This window comes from Phocoena phocoena, chromosome 1, assembly GCF_963924675.1.
Source record: "Phocoena phocoena chromosome 1, mPhoPho1.1, whole genome shotgun sequence".
Classification (NCBI taxonomy): domain Eukaryota; kingdom Metazoa; phylum Chordata; class Mammalia; order Artiodactyla; family Phocoenidae; genus Phocoena; species Phocoena phocoena.
This window is the reverse complement of record NC_089219.1, coordinates 117,693,095-117,712,573: the sequence shown is the minus strand read 5'-3', so window position 1 is coordinate 117,712,573 and position 19,479 is coordinate 117,693,095. Positions and strand designations below refer to the sequence as shown.

Genomic DNA, 19,479 nt, shown 5'->3' with positions numbered 1-19,479 from the left:
TCTCTATGTGCAAATGATTCCTATATCTGAATAGTACCAAATCCTCAAACTTGAACTTTCACTATAGACCTCAGCTTCTTGCAGAATCAACTATGGGAGGCCATCTAGTGGACAAAATATGGAAACACACATTCTTAGCTACTTGAAGACAGTTTCAGGTTTCTTCTTAATGCCCCATACAAGATCATGTTACTAAACAGCGCTGCCTCCTCAGAGATTATCTGACTCTACTGCCAAAACACACCTATGAGACCTGAAATGGACCATATTATTTTAAATACTGACTTCTCCTTAAAAACAAAAAAGTTCATGGACACAAAAATCTCAGAATAAAATGGCACCAAAAAAGTTTCCCAGATTTTCTTCTTCGTTACAAGTGGTTATATAAAACCACAAGCCTGAGAGACAGGTGCTTTCATAATTAAAACTGTGAGAAAAAAGAACTATCAGATGTAAATAATCTTGATAGCTATCTCCCTTGTTAGGATAGGAACCACATCTCTACAACATCCTCAGAACCAAGGACAATTCTTGACACACAGCATGTGCTCAGAAATTATACACTGAATTAAAACAAGTCACATGACACAAGCCTCAGGGCCCTCCAATTAAACATACACAGCCTCAAATTCCATTCAGGTACCTTTAGTGGGTGCAGGATGTATACTGATAATTGGCTGCTGCTTCGCCAATGGCATAAGTGTTGGCAGTGTTTGAATAATGATGGTTTTTGCTGGAACGCTGGGGTTTGTTTGAGTCTTGGGTGCTGCTGGAAGTAATAAAGGCTTGGGCTGAATTGAAGGTTTTGAACTCATCTGAATTTTTTTCTTTGGAGTCAGTCCATTTTCTGGAGAAAAACCAAACAAACCACAAATCAGTTTAAGGGCAATTAAGCAAATCCTAGAAAGCAGATTCTATTATACACCTTTCCCTAAACATTTTCTTGACCTCTGACTACCCTTACTGAAGTTTAAGCATAGCCACTCTATATCTTAATGGACTGAAGAAAAGTCCTCAATCTGAGGTCTTCCTTTTTGACCAAGCTGCAGCTTTGCCAAAGGGACACGTGAACCAGTAAAGAAGAATAGCTAAAACCCCTGAATAAAGCATCGAGGTGAATACGGTTAACAAACGTCACAGCCAAATGGCCCTCACGTTCAATATCTTTAACTGAAACTTTAAAATTTCTCCTGAAGATGGTGGGGCCCTAAATCTATTTAAAGTATCATTCACCTATAAAGACAAAAACAACCAGAGAAGATTATTTCTTCCCTTTCCTCTCCACATTAATCATCCACAACAAACAAAACAGGTCCACTAATTTAAAAACAGCAAGCCAGCTTAATAAACATACACTTAATCCAACATTTTCTTTTAAGAAATGGAGCCTAAGCTCAGTCTAAAATAGAGATAACAGAAGTTAGGAGATGGAGTAATACCAGTTTTGCTCTTAGGACTAATGATGGGCTTGTCTTCCTTCACTGGCTCTGCTGAGGAGGGACTATTAAAGCTTTCACCATATAAGGAAAAGGGAGACATCTGGGAAGTAGAAGACAAATCCAACTCCTCCTGTAGCAAAATAAAACACAAACAAATTCATGCAGAAGAATACTATCCTTGAGCAGAAAATTGCTTTGAAAGAGAGGCAAGATCTATATATAAACAGAAACACTTCAAGACAACTTCAAGGCAAAGGTATATATTAGATATATTAGAGCTATATCTATATATGAAGTACTAAGAGATGATGGATAAATCAACATTATCCATCTATACTAAAGGAAAAATAACAAAAATGAAGTATGTCTATTTCATCCTCTTATATGAAAGATATGAATCACCGATCTGATCTGCTTCTACATTTTCTCCCACAAACTTTATATTTTACTTGTTCCTAGTCATACAAACATTTAGCATCATTATAGAGTTACAGTTAAAATGCTAATATCTTTCCCCCACCATCTCTTATTCTGTCTTACAGGAATCTCAAAAGCAAATAATTCTCACTATTTGTAACCTTTTCTATTTCTTAACACTGCCTTTGTCCCGAATGTTTTGAAAGAAAAACACTGAAAGGAGCAGGGCTATTTTATTTTATTTAATGGGTAAACTAATAATACAGAGGGACTTCCCTGGTGGTCCAGTGGTAAAGAATCCGCCTTACAAAGCAGGGGACATGGGTTTGATCCCTGGTCAGGGAACTAAGATCCCACACGCTGCAGGGCAACTAAGCCCACGCGCCACAACTACTAAGCTCACACGCCTCAACTAGTGAGCCTGTGTGCTGCAAACTAGAGCCCACACGCTCTGGAACCTGGGTGCCACAACTACAGAGCCCACACACCCTGGACCCTGCGCGCCACAACTAGAAAGAAGCCCGCGCGCGGCAACAAAGAGCCCTCGCGCTACAATGAAAGATCCCGCATGCCTCAATGAAGACCCTGTGTGCCACAACTAAGACCCGATGCAATATACAAAAATATTTTTTAAAATAATAATAAATATTTTTTAAAAATACAGATATATAAATATTAATATTTTCTAAAAGTCTTTTAATATTCAGTGGATCTGTCTCATTTTGTTAGAATAAAGAAGCTTAACATAGGATAAAAGTAGCATTTCAATTCCAAGAGAAAAAGATGTTATGTATAATAATGAAATGGGCACAAGTACGTAAATACATACATCATACCATCTTCAAAAGAATCTATAAGATTACTGAAAGAAGAATTAAGAGAATACTTGTTTACTCTCAGCATGATGTAGGCTCCCTTACCTCAAAAAAGCCAGAAGCCATAAAGGAAGAAGAAACAGATTTGAACAAATAATAATTAAAATATTTTATAAGAAAAAAACAGAACATAAACAAAGTTAAGAGATACATATGGGGAGAAAATATTTGCCAAAAATGGATAAAGGAAAGAAACCACCATTTCATTGAAAAGGAAATGCAAATAGTATCCAAAGGCAAATTTAAAAGAAAATCTTTTTTTTTTTAAATCATCAGATAAGAAAAAGTTAAAATGACCTGAAAGAGCATGTGGAAGAAATGGTCATTCTCAGTAATGCTGGTGAGAATGAGAATTGTTTCATTCATTTATCCTCAACACCTATTCAGCAGGTAGCCATAAGCGGGGCTGTATGAACCTTACAGAGTATATTATAAAAATAATATATTTGGAAAAAAACAAAGACTATGAGATAACACAGGAGGAAATGATTATCTTCATAGCCTTAGATGCTTACAAGGCATCTGATAAAATTCAGCAAAGATTCCTCATAAAAGTCCTAAAAAATAAGGACTGGAGGGACATTTTCTTAACATTAAAAAAAAAAGCTATGCATAATTGTATAGCCAAAGTCATACTTAATGGTAAAATACTAAATGCTTTGCCATTAAAGTCAGGACAAGAAAGAAATAATTGCTTTTTCTGTAATTCTAGCAGACATAATTATACTAGAAAATGAAATAAAAGGAATAAATACTAAAATAGAAGAAACAGAAGTGCCTTTGTTTTCAAGGTGATATGCTGTCTACTTGGAACACATTTAAGAACCAACTAACAAAATTTTCACTATGAAAATATTGTATTAATAATCACTTAGAGGGCTTCCATGGTGGCTCAGTGGTTGAGAGTCCGCCTGCCGACGCAGGGGACACGGGTTTGTGCCCCGGTCCAGGAAGATCCCACATGCCACGGAGTGGCTGGGCCCGTGAGCCATGGCTGCTGAGCCTGCGCGTCTGGAGCCTGTGCTCCGCAACGGGAGAGGCCACAACACGGAGAGACCCGCGTACCGCAAAAAAAAAAAAAAAAAAAAAAAAAAAGAATCCACCTGCCAATGCCAGGGACACGGGTTCAAGCCCTGATCCGGGAAGATCCCACATGCTACGGAGCAACTAAGCCCATATGCCACTGCTACTGAGCCTGCGCTAGAGCCCATAAGCCGCAACTACTGAGCTTGCATGCCACAACTACTGAAGACCGTGCGCCTAGAGCCCATGCTCCGCAGCAAGAGAAGCCACCGCAATGAGAAGCCTGCACACCGCAACAAAGAGTAGCCCCTGCTCGCCACAACTAGAGAAAGCCTGTGCGCAGGACCTAAGACTCAACACAGCCAAAAATAAATAAAATTCATTTTTTAAAAAACTAATTGATTTAATAAATGGTACTGGAACAATCCTTCTGATAGTCATTTGGGAAAACAAAAAACTTGGATTCATATTTCACATCATAAACCAAGATAACTCCAAATGGATCAGAGATCTAAATATTTAAAATAAAACCTTATGAAAAATATGTATTAACAGTCACTTAGAAACTATTACTTCCTGAATAATTTGATCCTAAGGCCACTAGATGGAGCAGTGCAAGACCAGCATCCATGCAGAGAGGCAGGCTGGTGGAGTATCGGAGCCTAAGGAGAGGAGGTAGGGGCAGGCAGCCCAGCACAGGGAGTCAGAGCAGATTACCCTGCTCATATTGGGTCAGCTTGATGCAGGTGTCAACGCCCAGAACACAGGAGTCGGTGTGAAGGGACCTGCACTGGCCAAATCCAGGATAACATAAGAATCAGAATAAATAATTATAGTAATGGGTTATAATCTGTTGAATAAACTAGGAAACCATGAGTCCATACTGATATAAACAAATAAATGAATAAATTTAAAGTCTGATGAGAAACAGGTTATTTTTACATAGTTTTAAAGTACCTCCTCATAAAATACTTATTTTGGGCAAAGGAAGAAAAAGCAACTTCACAGTGGAATAGCCTGGCAGACACCACCTTAATCAAATGAACAAAGTGAACCTCATCAGTAACAGGACAAATGAAAATTGTGTGCCATCACATCAAAAGTAAATGAGACAGACACAGCATCACTTCTGTGATATTCCTGCCACAAATACAAAACCTGAATCTCATCCTGAAGAAACATCAGACAAACCCAACTGAGGGACATTCTACAAAATAATTAGTCTTTAATCTCCAAAAGTGACAAGGTCATGAATGTCAAGGAAGAATGAACTGTTTCAACTGAAGGAGATTAAAGAGACAAGACAATCAAATGTAATGCGTGATTCTAAACTAGATCCTTCCGCTCACTAAAGGACATCTTTGGGACAACTGGTGCAATCTAAATGGGAATTGAAGATTAGATGATCGTATGGTATAAACATTTATTTCCTGATTTTAATGGTTTTATTGTGGCTAGAAGACATATCCTTGCTTGTAGGAAGTAGACACTGAAGTATTTGGGGGTGACAAGGCATCAAGTTGGCAACTTACTCTCAAATGGTTGAGGAAAAAAAAAAGTTCTTTGTAATGTACTTGTAATATTTCTATAAGTTTAAGGTTTTTCAAAACAAAAAGTTAATATAAGCAAGAAAACAAGAATAAAAATATTATAACCTATGAGTGGTGAAAACCCTCCTTTGAGTAACAACAACAAAAAGCAATAAAAGATTGATAATTCAGCTATGGAGAAAATGAACACCAAAAATAAAGCTTAAAGACAAATGACAAATTGGAGAAAAACACTTGTAACTTATTTCACAAACTAAACACTAATAATCCTAATATGTAATAAAACACTTTAAAAATTGAAGAGAAAAAGACCAATACAATCCAATAGAAAAGTGGACAAAAATTTGAACTGTTCATAAAAAGAAATGCAAATAGGCCTTAGACATATGAAATATACAAAAAGATGTTTAACCACACTTATAATAAAAGAAACAGAAAACAAAACATGCTGTGTAATGATGAAGGGAAAATTGGCCCTCTTACATACTGCTGGTCAGAATACACAACCGTACAACCTGTGGAGGGAAATCTGGCAATAAACAGTGACATTAAAAAAGTATTCACCCCGATCTCAGCAATCTCTCTTTAGGAGTATAACCGGATATCTTTGCCAAGATATCCTGGCAAAAATATGAAGTGACTTATGTACATAATTATTTATTACAGCATTGTTTGAGTCCAGAAAAGACCAAAAACAACACAAATGTTCATCAATAAGGAAATCACTGAATAAAGTATAATATAGTCACACAGTGGGACACTATGCAGCCATAAAAGGGAATGAGAACGATTCTATATCCTGAAATTGGAGTTACCTCTAAGTTAAATAAGCAAGGTGCAGAGCAGGGTATGTAGTATGCTACCTTTTGTGTAAGAAAGGATGGAAAGGAAAGAGTAGGACAGAACTCAGGCTTCTGTGAATATACCTTGTTATATATTAATACTTTTGACTTCAAAAGTAAATTAAGTTTTTAAAATTAAATCATTGGAGAAACTGTGGGACCACAGAGGACTGCCAAGAGCGGCAATCAGAGAAAAGCTTCATAGAGAAAGTAATTTTTGAACTGGGACTTAAGGATGAATAGGAGTTTTCAAAGAAGAAAGAAAATGAGGCTATTTCAGGCAGAAGGAAGAGCACGTACAAAAACCTAAAATGGTAAGAGCAGAGATCTCGCTGCTCTTGTCCACGGACGGTGTTTGGCACAGTTCCTGGCACAGTTGTTGAATGACTGGAGCACACAGAAGCTCTCAGGGTTAAACCTAAGGGGAGTGTGAAGGTAGGAACAGGAAGGATGGTGAGAAACAAGCCTGGAAAAGTAAACAGGAGCCAGAACATGGAAGGCCTAGTACACTGGCAATTTAAATTTTGTCCTTGTAAGGGTTGGGAAGGTTTTAAGCAAAAAACTGGCACAATCAAATTTGTGATTTTGAAAAATTTCTCTTTGAAGATTCCTCTGCTAAGAAAGGTTTGGGGAGTTAGGAGGCAGAGAGACCAGTCAAAATTCTATTGCCTTAATCCAGATGAGGTGACGATGGCCTGGTGTGTGTGGAGAAGATGAATCTTAGAGATACTAAGTGGATAGAATCATCAGGATTTAGTAACTGACTATATGGAAATTATGCCAGAATGAAGATACCTCAATTTCCAGCAGATATAATTCACTGAAACAGTAATTTGAATTTTTCTTCTTGTATTTTTTCCTTTTCCTATTCCAAAAAATACCTAAGCCCTTTGGTACATCCTTTTCCTGGCCTCAGAGCTTTTGTCTAGATGAAGAGCAGAAGCATTTTTAAGGTGCTTTTGTAAAAAACCTTATTAGCGCATTCAAAAGGTAGTACTAGGCTTTCCTGAACTAAGGAGACTATTCTAGGTTACATGGCTAAGGAGTTACAGAAACAGACCATCTTACAGTCTTCCATGTCCTCAAAGAATGTATATTCTAACGGGGAGTAAAGAGCGTAGCAGGGAGAAAAGACAATAAGTCAATAAACAAAAAAAATATTGGGTACTGGTACGGTGCAATGAAACAATGAAATTATGAAGACAAGAACATAAGGGAAGGAGGGCAAAACCAAAGAGACTAACAGCTTTCTAGCTCCCTCAAGGCCATTCCTCAAGATTCAGCTTCCTCAGGATTAAATAAGATAATAGGACTTATATTAGCACTTAATAAATGTTAACTGCCTCCCACACATACATATTTTCCAGATTCCACTGTAACCAAAATCACTGTAAAAGACTGGTTACTTACAGGAACATGCTGAGTCGAAGAATAAGAGTCCACTGACTGAGGAGATGAGACTGAACAACTTGAGGAGGCTGGAGAAAGTGGCTGAGGTTCTGCCTTAATATCTTTAACTGAAAAACAAGGGGCAAAAATTTTCCCACTGAACAATATAAACTCAGAATGAAATGAATAAGAAAGAAGGTAAAATCTGCTTTTAAAATTCAATGATATAGAAGCTAAGGTCACCAAAATATATCATCAAGTGAAAATTCAAGAGCAGAAAATAGTAAATCTAGTATGCTTCCATTTGTGTAATAAATTATACATGTGTATACTATTGTACTACTAGCATCTGCATTAACTCTCTTGAAGGATGAACATAAGAAATTGATAACAGTGGTTGTCTCTGGGAAGCAGAACTTGGTGGCTGAGGGACAAGAGCCAAAAGAGACACTTTTCTACTCTACAGACTTTTTGTACCTTTTGAATATTATGCAATATGCAAAATTATAGACTCCCCCCAAAATAATTTTAAAACATAAGAAACAGGAAAGAATTACTGTGGAAAGCATTTTTGACAATACAATTAAAACACAAAAATGTTCCTATCTTTTGAACTATGTATTTTTTAAAATGTGCTGAGTAACTATAGCCTAGGTGTTCCTAGGTGTCAAATTTATAACAGGGTAGGAATGGGGAAGAGAAGAATCTCTGTGGCAGACTGTGTTCTCCAAAGTTAGGTGCAAAATATCTACCATATCTCATGATCTACAATGTGATTTTGCCACTTCCCCATCAAGAAGTAGCCACTATTTCCTCCTCTGTTTGAATCTAGGTGGGCTTATGACTTCTTCAATTGACAGAGTATGGAAGTAATGCTATGTGAATCCCAAGGCTGTGTTACATTAGGCAATGCAGCTTCTATTTTGTGTGTTGAAACACTCACATTTGAGCCTTTGAAGTCTGACTACCATGAGACCACCAGGCTGTGAGGAAGCCAGGCCATATAGAAAGGTGACGTGTAAACACTCAAGTTGGCAGTCCTAGTCTTCAAGTCATTCCAGACCAGGCATCAGACATGTGAGTGAAGAAAACTTAAGGTAATTCTAGCCCCCAGTGTCAAGCTACCTCAGCCTTCAAATCTTCCCAGATGAGGTCTGGACACCATGGAGCAGAGACAAGCAATTCCTGGTGCATCCTGTCCAAATGCCTAATAAATTCTGGGAGCCTAATAAAATGGTTATTGTTTTAAGCCACTAAGTTTTAGAGTAGTTTGTTACACAATGGTAGGAACCAGAACACTGGCTTTGTGTAGCTCTTATTCTGTGAGGGAAGACAGGAATTGAGCAAGATATACAAATACATAAAATGAAAGGGAAAAGGAAATGCAGCAGTGGGGAGGACTGCAATTTAGATGGGGAAATGTGCTGGTTATTTACACATTGTCTCTCAGCTCTAAGTCTACCTTCTATAGTCTGTGATGCAAATTATTAATACATGTCTCAGCTGGCTTCCTTTTAGGTCCTGTCCATAGGGGATACTAGAAGGATACTAAAAGGTAGAAGGGATTTCTTCATCCTCCCATCAGCTTCATCCCAGAAGGGACAGTTTGCTCCAGGTTCCAGCTTTTTTCAGCACACCTAAAACCCACCTCATTGGGCCCCTTAAAGATACTAGCATTAGCCAGGTAGGGCCTCCTTCTCAGATGTGTATACACGGGACCCCTACACTAAGTTCCTAGGTTCTAATAATCCCAAGCTTCTTCCCTTTGATTCCCTAAATTCTGTCTAATTCTCAGATAGGTTAATCTCTTACAGAATATTACATATAATTCAAAATCAATATTTCTGAATAACAAAATTTTTATTATGTGACTAACACATAACTATGAAATTCTTTATATCTATTTTTGGCAAGAAATTTACGTATGCCTTGCTACACCAAAACAGAATGTAGTCCCTGGAAATCTTTGGCCTACAAAAGTGGCCCGGTAACCCCACCTAATTTTGACTATTACCAAACTACAAAATAATATGGACCCATTTAAATTTTTTATCAATGAAATACATCATTACCTGTACAGAACTGATTGTTGATGTCCCAAATGCCTGTCTCCCAAGGCATCAAATCAATATCAAAATCAAGATTATCAAAATTATTTTCCTGTAGGTTTCAAATCAGCAAAAGATTACAAGATTAAAATATATACATCCAGAAATCAAACTAACAGATGCAATTTGCCATAAATAATATGATTGTGATTACCCAACTTAGTAAAAATAACTTTCTAAGTTAATCAGTTCATCTTGAAAATACATCTTGGAGAGCTTAGAGAGAAACCAATTTAGTTATTTTAAGCACAGTAGTAACAACTAGGAAGGAGGTACTGAAGTCAACATCTATCTGAAAGATTCAGTTGGTCTCATTCTTTTCAGTGGAAATGGACCTTTACAACAGTCACAAAATATGTGTTTTGTCATAAAGGAGATCCAGCAAAATAAGTTTTCCCATTGCCATTAAGGAAAAGAAGTCACAGCAAATGCCTATTTACAATATCATCTCTATATACAAGGGAAAGAATATAGATGTATCCAAAAGACATGCAGGAATCATAAAGAGACTGTAACTGAAACTTCAAATATACCAAATATTAAAATGCTTATGGGAGAAGGAAGAGATCCATAGGAGGATGGGTAATTTTATTTTTTTCTTACTGTTCTGTACTTTTCATATTTCTAAAATTAAATTTTTTTTTAATCCTAGAAGATAAAACTAAGTTTCTCAAACAGGGGTCAGTAAACTTCTTAGAGGGGCTCTTAGTTTCTTTTCATTCGGATGACAATTTTTAAATTTAAATATAATCATATTCTGGGTCATCTGGATGACCATCTTATACCATATATATTAATGAAGAACTGCCACATGATTTCAGAGCCCTCATATGAGTTTAAGATTAAGACAGTACCACAACTATTTTAAATGTTTAAGGTTACAGAGGTAAGAACAGAAGTAAACTTAATATATAAACAGTACAACAAAGTTAAAAAGTAGTCAATATTAACTTAATGTGACAGATAATAAAACAGCAAGAAAGCAAGCCTCAGGAAAAAAGTAAAGGTTAATCTAGTTATCAATAACAACAATTTGGTAATAATTTCTAGAATATTATCATTTCAAATGTCTATTCTGTGGTTTATTTTTATTGAGAATGTAACAGAAGGAGAGAAGGGAAACTTTTCTTATACTGCCCTAAACTGAGTAAATATTATTGCAAATTATATAAAGAGAATGTGTTAAAGTTCACATAAAAGAAAAGAGAAAACTACTTAAATTACGAAAGAACCACCTTTTAAATCAATCTCCTTTGCTTTTTTCTCATATTGGAATCTAGCTATCAAAAAATTAAGCAGCCCCACACTTTCAGCAATGAAAAATCTTCAAACTTTCTTAATCTAAGTAAACTGAGGAAGGATATTTGCCTGAGTGCTCACACTACTTTTTAACATGTTCAACAGTGACATGACCTACTTCGAGGATGCTTCATACTCAATCTTCAGACAAAAAAGTCAAATACATTTTACAGCATAAGAATTTTATCTGGTTGGAAATTTCACAGACCCATTTTATGTAAAGCAAAACATACTCGTACTTATATACTCTAGTTCTTCAATGACTTCTCAAGGGAAACTTGCACAGTCATGTGAAAGAAGAATGACTGTTTTAAAGCTAGAATGGGCTGTCTGAAACCATTTAATCCAACCTCTTATTTTATACCAGAAAAACTAAGGAACTGAAAGACTGAGTGACAGAATGTTAGTTATAAAATCAGGATCATATTTCCCTGAATCTTTCAAATTTACTATATTGTTTCTTGACGATGTTAGGCTCTGGAGGTTATGAAAAAATACCAGCTGCTTAAGCAAACAGCCAATATTAAAAGCCAATTTAATCAATAGACAACACTGTAAAGCATCTCACAGAGTAAATGAAACCATTAAAACCTCATGCATTGATTTTAAAAAATATCATGTGTTTCACTCCCTTCTATTGATTCATGGTAAAACAAGAATAATTTAGCAGTTGTTTTACCATGAATCAATAGAAGGGAGTGAAACACATGATATTTTTTAAATTTTTTCTTTGTCTTAAACTCACTAAGCAAGCTTTATTTTTAATAAGGGCTTAAAAAATAAGTGATAAATATTCAACCTGATTGATATGCATATAAAATCACTCTGTTCACTTGAACTACTTCCCAAGTCAAACAGCACCTCACCCATTAAAGAATAAGACAAAGTAAGAGTTCAGGCCAAACAGCATCACATATACTAATCCAGAAAAGAAAAAAAAAATGTAAAATATTTTTGAGAACTTAAAGTGCTGTAATAATAGCTTTTACGCATACTTCTAACCACCCAAAGGCAAAAAATAAGGACATTTCTAAGTTTCAGAGCTTTCAACACTAAGGATACATAACTTTAAAAAAGGAAGTTGGTAAGTTCTCTTAACTAGATCCATGACACACATACTCCTTAACATCACACTGTTTCCCTTATGCAGCAAAATATCTGTAAAAACCAAAAAAAAACCCCTGGGGCCAAAGGTAGACTTAGAATACAAGTCTTCTCATACCAAGACCAATGCAATTTCTACAATCCTACATTCACTGACTACAAAATGGCTACTAACTTTCATACTTAATCTTAAAAGTTATTTAAACTTAAATAACTAGCCTAAACGTGTTATCCTGAAATCTTCTTGCAATAATTAAAGATGAAATATCACATTATTCAGCATTTCTCCTCTAATAAATACTTACATAAGTTTCATTTGCCGCATCCAATTGCAGGTCATCATAGCCAAGTTCAGCAAAGAGGGCAGAATCTTTGGACAAAAGAAAAGAATAGATATTTACTGTTAATTCAATGTTTTGACAAAAGAATAAGCGCTGTATCCTTATGCCAGCTCTATTAGGGTTTCTCATTAGCCATTACTATTACTGATAAACTCTAGGAGTGTGAATGACAACCAATTCAAAGCTGGTTTCTAACATATGTATTGTTTTCCACATAATTTTTATCTTGTGAACTAAATCATTATACCAGCGATTAAAAAACAGGTTTTATGTCCTGTCATGTTGGACTAATTGATAGTGACTTTCTGGAACATTACTAACACAAATTCTGAGGCTTCATCTGGGTTCAGCACAAAAAAAAGTGACATGGTTGATCAGCGGTGATGACAGGAGAGGAATATGGCAACGCATGTACCAGGTATTTGCCATCCTTGCCTTAAGTTAGAGGTACAACCAATTTTCTATCCAAACAACAAGGAATTCACTCATCTAAACCATTTCATTTATTTCAACAAATCTAACTATGTTCCAAATTCCTAATAAGATTTCCTTATAAACTGAGAAATATATGAACACAGGTCAAGGTGCTGATAAGGCCAAAGAAGACTGATTACTGTATAATCTGTAATGTGCCTTTATTTTCTTTAACATTTCAGAACTTCAAGCACTTTGAAGAGTTTCCCAATCTAAGTCTGCCTTTGTACTCCCTACTAACATGCCACTGAAACTTGCTCTGGTGATTTCCCTACTTCACATATATAAGAACTACACTGCAAGTCTCTCACCGACTTGGCCAATGGTAGAAACATTTCACCAGCCTAAAACAAAATAGTACATAGCACATTTTTTGTGTGTAGTGATAATGAAAGGTTATTCATATAACTCTCAGAAAAGGACTACCTTAAACTCAGCTGCAGAGCAAAACAAAACAAAAAACCCATATAAATAGATGACTGTGGCTATGTACCTTATACACAGGCGAAAACTTGAAAGAGTTCTTTATCTGCTGCCTCTCATTTCTCTCCTCCCCTTTCCTTCTTGAACCTATTCAAATCAAGCTTCCCCCACCAACACATACACACGCATACACATCAGGTATTATGTCACCAATGATTTCTCCTCTGCTAAATTCAATGGTAAATTCATGGTCCTCATCTTACTCTCAACAGCATTTGAAACAGTTGATCTTTTCATATTAATTGAAGCATTTTCTTCACTTGGCTTCCAAATTACCATACTCACCTGGTTTTCCTCCCACCCTACTGGTTGGCCCTACCTTACTGGTTATTCTTCATCTTCTTAACATGAAATTGTCCCTGGGCTTAGTGCAAACTTTTCTATCTATTCTACTCCCTTTGTGATCTCAGCTGAGCTCATGGCTTTAAATAGCATCTATATGCCAAGGATTCCTAAATATACATCTCCAGTCCATACCTCAAGACGCATGTACACAGTGAGTACTCTACCTCTCCTCTTGGATATCTAAAAGGCATCTCAATCTTAACACATCCAAAACTGAGCTTCAAATCATCCCTCACCAAACCTCCTACTGGTTTGTCCTCATCTCAGTTAATGACAATTCAATTATCCCAGGAGCTCAGGTCAAAAACCTTAGGAGTCATTGCTTACTTCCTCACTCTCTGTATTCAATCTACCAGTAAATCCTGTCAGCTCTGTCTTCAAAGTATGTACTGGTAATGTGGCATCTTACCTTTCCTTTCCGTTCTTCCTTCCCTTTCCTACTCTTCCCAACAGAGATGTCAGCAGAGCAAGGAGGGTGGTGGGGTTGTGTGTGTCATCCTCTATGGCAATGTGCCTGGTACCCAAGGAAATAGGATGATACAGGAGGGGAGGTGCCTTGTGGAGGTGCCAGCATGCCTCAGATGCCAAAAAAATGGAGCAGTGGGAAGAGGAACAGAGTGGCAGATGTAAGAAGCAGCCTGAGTGGTTAGGAGAGTGATAGTACTGAACAAATGTGTTAATTGATGGAGCAAATGATAAAATATGTTAGAGCTAGGTTTCTCACTTTCTGAGAAAGGATTTAGAAACGTGAAAAGGGAAGAGAATAAAAGAACCCTAAGATGTTGCACTGGAATTAGAAGTATTAATACGAACACATTTTCTTAAAATATTCATACACAGAAAGAATTATAGATGTCTGTATATGTGTGTACACATACACATACATGTATGTCCTAGTTCTGTCTGCTAACAGGTCCTAGAAACGAAGACATCCCACCAGCACTGAAAAATCGTATGTTTCCAGACCTTGGATACTGAATACCATCCTCTACTAAACGGAAGTCCACTAAAGGGCTCCTTAGAGAAAGAGCTGATTCCAGGGCTTAGGCAGAGAAAGTGCAAAATAGGCCTGGGAAAATCTTGTTGTGCCAGAAAACAAGGAAATCCTCAGAGAATGATGGAAACATGTCAAAAGAACAAAGGAGCTGATATGAATGGACTCTTACTGGTCAATTCTCAGAAAATCTGAGCATCAAAATAAAGCCAGATTACAACCCATTGAATCAAATAGGAATTAGTGAGCTCATAATGAAATAAACAAAGAAACAGAGAAAGCTTTTTCTTACAGTATAATGTCAATTAATAAATGTACACAGAATGTTAAGAGAGAATCACCATTTGGCATTAGAGTGGTACTCGATATAAGCTGGAGTTATCAATGGAGGCCAGGGCTGGTGAATGAAGGTTTAGTAAGGAATAGGACATTGGTGGCATTCAGATTATCTCCCCCAAAATACTGGGTTAGCCAAAAAGTTTGTTCAGGTTTCTCCATAAGATGTTACAAAAAAACCCGAAGGAACTTTTTGGCCAGCCCAATACGAATCAAATGTAAAAGGGGAAATAGTGACTTTACAGTGGAGAAATCCAGCAGATACTAACTTGACAATCTGATAAAGGTGAACATCACCTTGGAACAGGTCAACATAGTGTGCCTCTATCATTTCTCTAGCATTCCTGTCACGGACTCATGGCCTGATTCTGGTCATGAGGAAACAGTATATATAGACTTAGGTTTAGAGTCATCTTACAGAACAAAAGACCTGTACTCTTTAAGACTGTCAAGAATACAAGAAACAGGAAAAGACTAAGCAACCATCCCAGGTTGAAAAACTCTAAGGAGACATGAAAAGTAAAAGTAATGTGTGTTTGCAGGTAGGGTCCCAGACTAGAAAGGAAAAAGAGCCATTATTAAGACATATAGCAAAATACGAATGGTATCTGTGAATTGGATAGTAACGCTGTATCAATGTTCATTTCCTGACTGGAAGGAGTGTATGACAGTGATATAGGACAGTAACCTTGTTTGGGGGAGGAGGGGATACACATTGCAGTATTTAAGGGTAATGAGTTAACAACACATTTCACTCTCTTTTTCTCTCTCTGAAGAAGGAGAAATGGGGCAAATACAGTAAAATTTAACACTCAGGGAATCTGACAGGCATGCAACAGTTCTTTGCACAGTTCTTATAACTTTTCTGTAGGTTTGAAACTATTCCAAAACTTAAATTTTGAATAAAAAATATACATGGGGAGCTTCCCTGGTGGTGCAGTCGTTAAGAATCTGCCTGCCAATGCAGAGGACACGGGTTCGAGCCCTGGTCCGGGAAGATCTCACATGCCGCGAAGCAACTAAGCCCGTGTGCCACAACTACTGAGCCTGCGCTCTAGAGCCCGCAAGCCACGACTACTGAGCCCATGTGCCACAACTACTGAAGCCCGTGCGCCTAGAGCCTGTGCTTCGCAACAAGAGACGTCACCGCAATGAGAAGCCCACGCTCACCACAACTAGAGAAAAGCCCGTGCGCAGAAGAGACCGAACACTGCCAAAAATAAAATTAAGAAATTTATTTAAAGAAATATATATATACACATGGGTATATACATATGCATATGTGTATGTGTATATATCCACAGTCAACCACTTCCATTATCTCCACTGCTCTCATCATAAATCACTTGGATTGATGCAGTAGCCTCCAAATGGTCTCTCTGCTTCTGCCCTTGACCCTCTTTCAGTATATTTTCAATAGAGCAGCTAAAGTGAGCCCATAAAAACATAGGATGTTATTGGGAATCAGGATTTACACAGTAGGAAAAGAGAAATAAAAGTATATAATGCAAGAAGGTAAGAAAGGACTCTGTGGTACTGGCTTTGAACTGTGGGTATTAGCATGAATTCATGCTTTTTAAAAATACATATTTCCTTGTTCTTAGGAGATACACAGTGAAGTGTTTAGGAGTTTCATATTATTTGCAGCCTGCTTTCAGATAATGAGAGAAGAGAGAAGTGTGGGTAATACTGACAGAAAGAGTGAGCATGGCAGGATGTTAACAGTTGGTAAGTCTAGATATGGGAAATACAGGTTATCACTGTACTGATCTTTTTTAACTTTTCTGTGCTTTGTGAATACTTAAAAAAACGGAGAGTGGGCTGATAAATACATTTGTATACTACAGAATATCTTAGAAAGATCCATGAGAAAGTGGTGACATTGGTGGCATTGGTTACCTATGAAGTATCTCTAAAATTTACTACCTACTTCTATATCTTTTTCACCAACCCCATACTACCTACTATATAGATTTCTCCTAACAGTAGTAAACTATCGTAGCTGTTAGTTTTTGTTTGCTCAGCAAGCTTTCCCACCTGACTGCTGCTTTGACCATTTATTTATTCTTTTACTTCTTGTAAGATGAGAAATGGCCACTGGAAAACAGTGGTGACCTTAGAAAGAGCAGCTTTGGTGGAGTGGTGGAGCCTGACTGCATTGTGTTCAAGAGACAGTGAAAAAAGAGAAAGTGGAGTCAGTGAACATGGACGTTTTTTAAAAAAGAATTCTGCTGTAAAATAAAAAAGAGAAATGTAGTTGAAGCTAAAAGGGAAGTAACATCTAAAGAGGGTTTGGGGGTTTTTCTTTCTTTTTCACTCTAGACAGGAGAAGCAACTACATGTAGGGATGGAAATGAAGATTCAGGAAACAGAAGGAAGAAGAGCTTGAGCAATATTCTTGAATAAAGGGGTGGGGGCGGGGTGTCTAGGGACTTCCCTGGTGGTGCAGTGGTTAAGAATCCACCTGCCAATGCAGAGGACATGGGTTCGAGCTCTGGCCTGGGAAGATCCCACATGCCATGGAGCAACTAAGCCCATGTGCCACAACTACTGAGCCTGTGCTCTAGAGCCCATGAACCACAACTACTGAAGCCCACGCACCTGGAGCCCACGCACCGCAACGAAGAGTAGCCCCCACTCACTGCAACTACAGAAAGCCCGTGAGTAGCAACGAAGACCCAACACAGCCAAAAATAAATTAATTAATTAAAAAAAAATAAAACAAAGAAGGACGGGTCTAAAGCACATATAGAAGTGATCGGTTCTAGCATTCCCACCAACAAAGAGAAGGCAAATATACTGGTACACGTGTAGATGAGGTAGTAGGAGACTGCAGCAGTTCTCTTCTGATTCAAAGAATGCAGGAGGAGGTGCTGGAGGTTTGAGAAGAGAAGAACCTTTATAAAAACGATCATCAGAGAGAGAGGACCAAGGAAATACGATCAGCCAGGTAATACTTAATGGTCTATTTCAGGTTAGTATCATAAATTTAAAGTGAGACCAATCAGCATGGTTGAATTTTCTTTTTTAGCCACTTTCAGCTACTTGAGTGCATTCATGGAGTAGACAGAGTTGGATTTAGCCAAGGTTGTAGTTGATCAAAGAGAGAACTACAAAACAAGAGAGAGACAAGGATATTGAAGGTGTGAGGGAATGATTACAGAGACTGTCCATGGAATTTAAACTGGATAAGGGGAAAGTGATAACATAAAGGGGACGAGGGACAGTGAAAAGATGGCAGAATCTCAGCAGTGTTGACGGTACCACTGGAATTGGAGTACTAAAGAGAGTGAGCTGGTAAGACAGAAGGTGATGGTCAGAGTGGGATGTTGGAACTGAGATTATGTTACTAGTACTGACAAGGTTTAGGTTTATGATTGGGGAAGAAAATGCCTGAGACAGGATGGAAGGTGGAGAGGAGACCCAGGAAACAAGAGGTCAGGGTATTTGAAGGATCTTCTCTGAGAATACTGAAATCAGCCAAGAATCATGATGGAAGGAGTGCTAAAGAAAGTGACAATAAGCTAGGAACTAAATTTTTTCAAAACGTGAGGGAGAGTGAACCAGAAATCACCAGATGACTATAAGAGGGAGAGGTAGAGGACAGCATGTGAGACAATGTGAAATTTAAGCCTGGATGTTTTTAGGGAGGATGAAAGGAGAATGATCTAAAAGTAGCAATGAAGAACAAGGAAGGTAACTAACCCACTTTCAGAGGCCCTAATGGAGAAAAGGTTTTGAGAATGAAAAGAGCTACCATTCACTAGGACTTTAGGGAAAACCGTGTTATCAGGGGAGTCAGGTTTTGGTCAACGCAGGAGGGTACAGAGAACTTTCACAGAAGACACTGAATTTATCAAAGAAACCACAATGGCAGATGGAAGCTTCTGATCTTGGTACATATATCTTATGTGCGGCAAAAAAAAAAAGTGGCTTTTGCAAATTGTAAGAAAAAGAAAGGGAGGGAGTGAGGAAGGTAGGAAGGAAAGAGGAAAGGAAAGATATACAAATGACAAATAAAGCATATGGGGACTTCCCTGGTGGTCCAGTGGTTAAGAATCCGCCTTCCAATGCAGGGTACATGGGTTCGATCCCTGGTCAGGGAACTAAGATCTTACATGCTGCAGGGCAACTAAACCTGTGTGCCACAACTACTGAGCATGAGATCCACAACTAGAGAGCCCACATGCCGCAACTAGAGAGCCCACATGCTCTAGAGCCTGAGCACCACAACTAGAGAGAGAAGCCTGCACGCCACAATGAATATCCCGCATGCCGCAACTAAGACCCAACACAGCCAAAACATAAAATAAACAAATATTTTTTAAAAGACCTTTCCTTTAAAAACAAATAGATAAAGCATATGAAAAGATGCTCCACATCACATGTTATCAGGGAACTACAAACTAAAATAATGAGATACCACTACACACCTATCAGGATGGCTATAATCTGAAACA

At 37.6% G+C, this 19,479-nt stretch overlaps 1 protein-coding gene across 1 annotated transcript in view; it reads right to left on the bottom strand.

Moving 5' to 3' along the window:
* The window catches only part of ATF6 (activating transcription factor 6), a 216,134-nt gene that overhangs the window by 192,839 nt on the left and 3,816 nt on the right, over positions 1-19,479 (bottom strand). The window contains exons 2-6 of the mRNA XM_065885140.1: positions 12,352-12,416; positions 9,608-9,695; positions 7,557-7,663; positions 1,440-1,569; positions 644-847 (exon numbers count right to left, since the gene is read on the bottom strand). Of these exons, the coding sequence (XP_065741212.1) occupies positions 644-847; positions 1,440-1,569; positions 7,557-7,663; positions 9,608-9,695; positions 12,352-12,416 (594 nt within the window). The remainder of the gene's footprint in view (positions 1-643; positions 848-1,439; positions 1,570-7,556; positions 7,664-9,607; positions 9,696-12,351; positions 12,417-19,479) is intronic.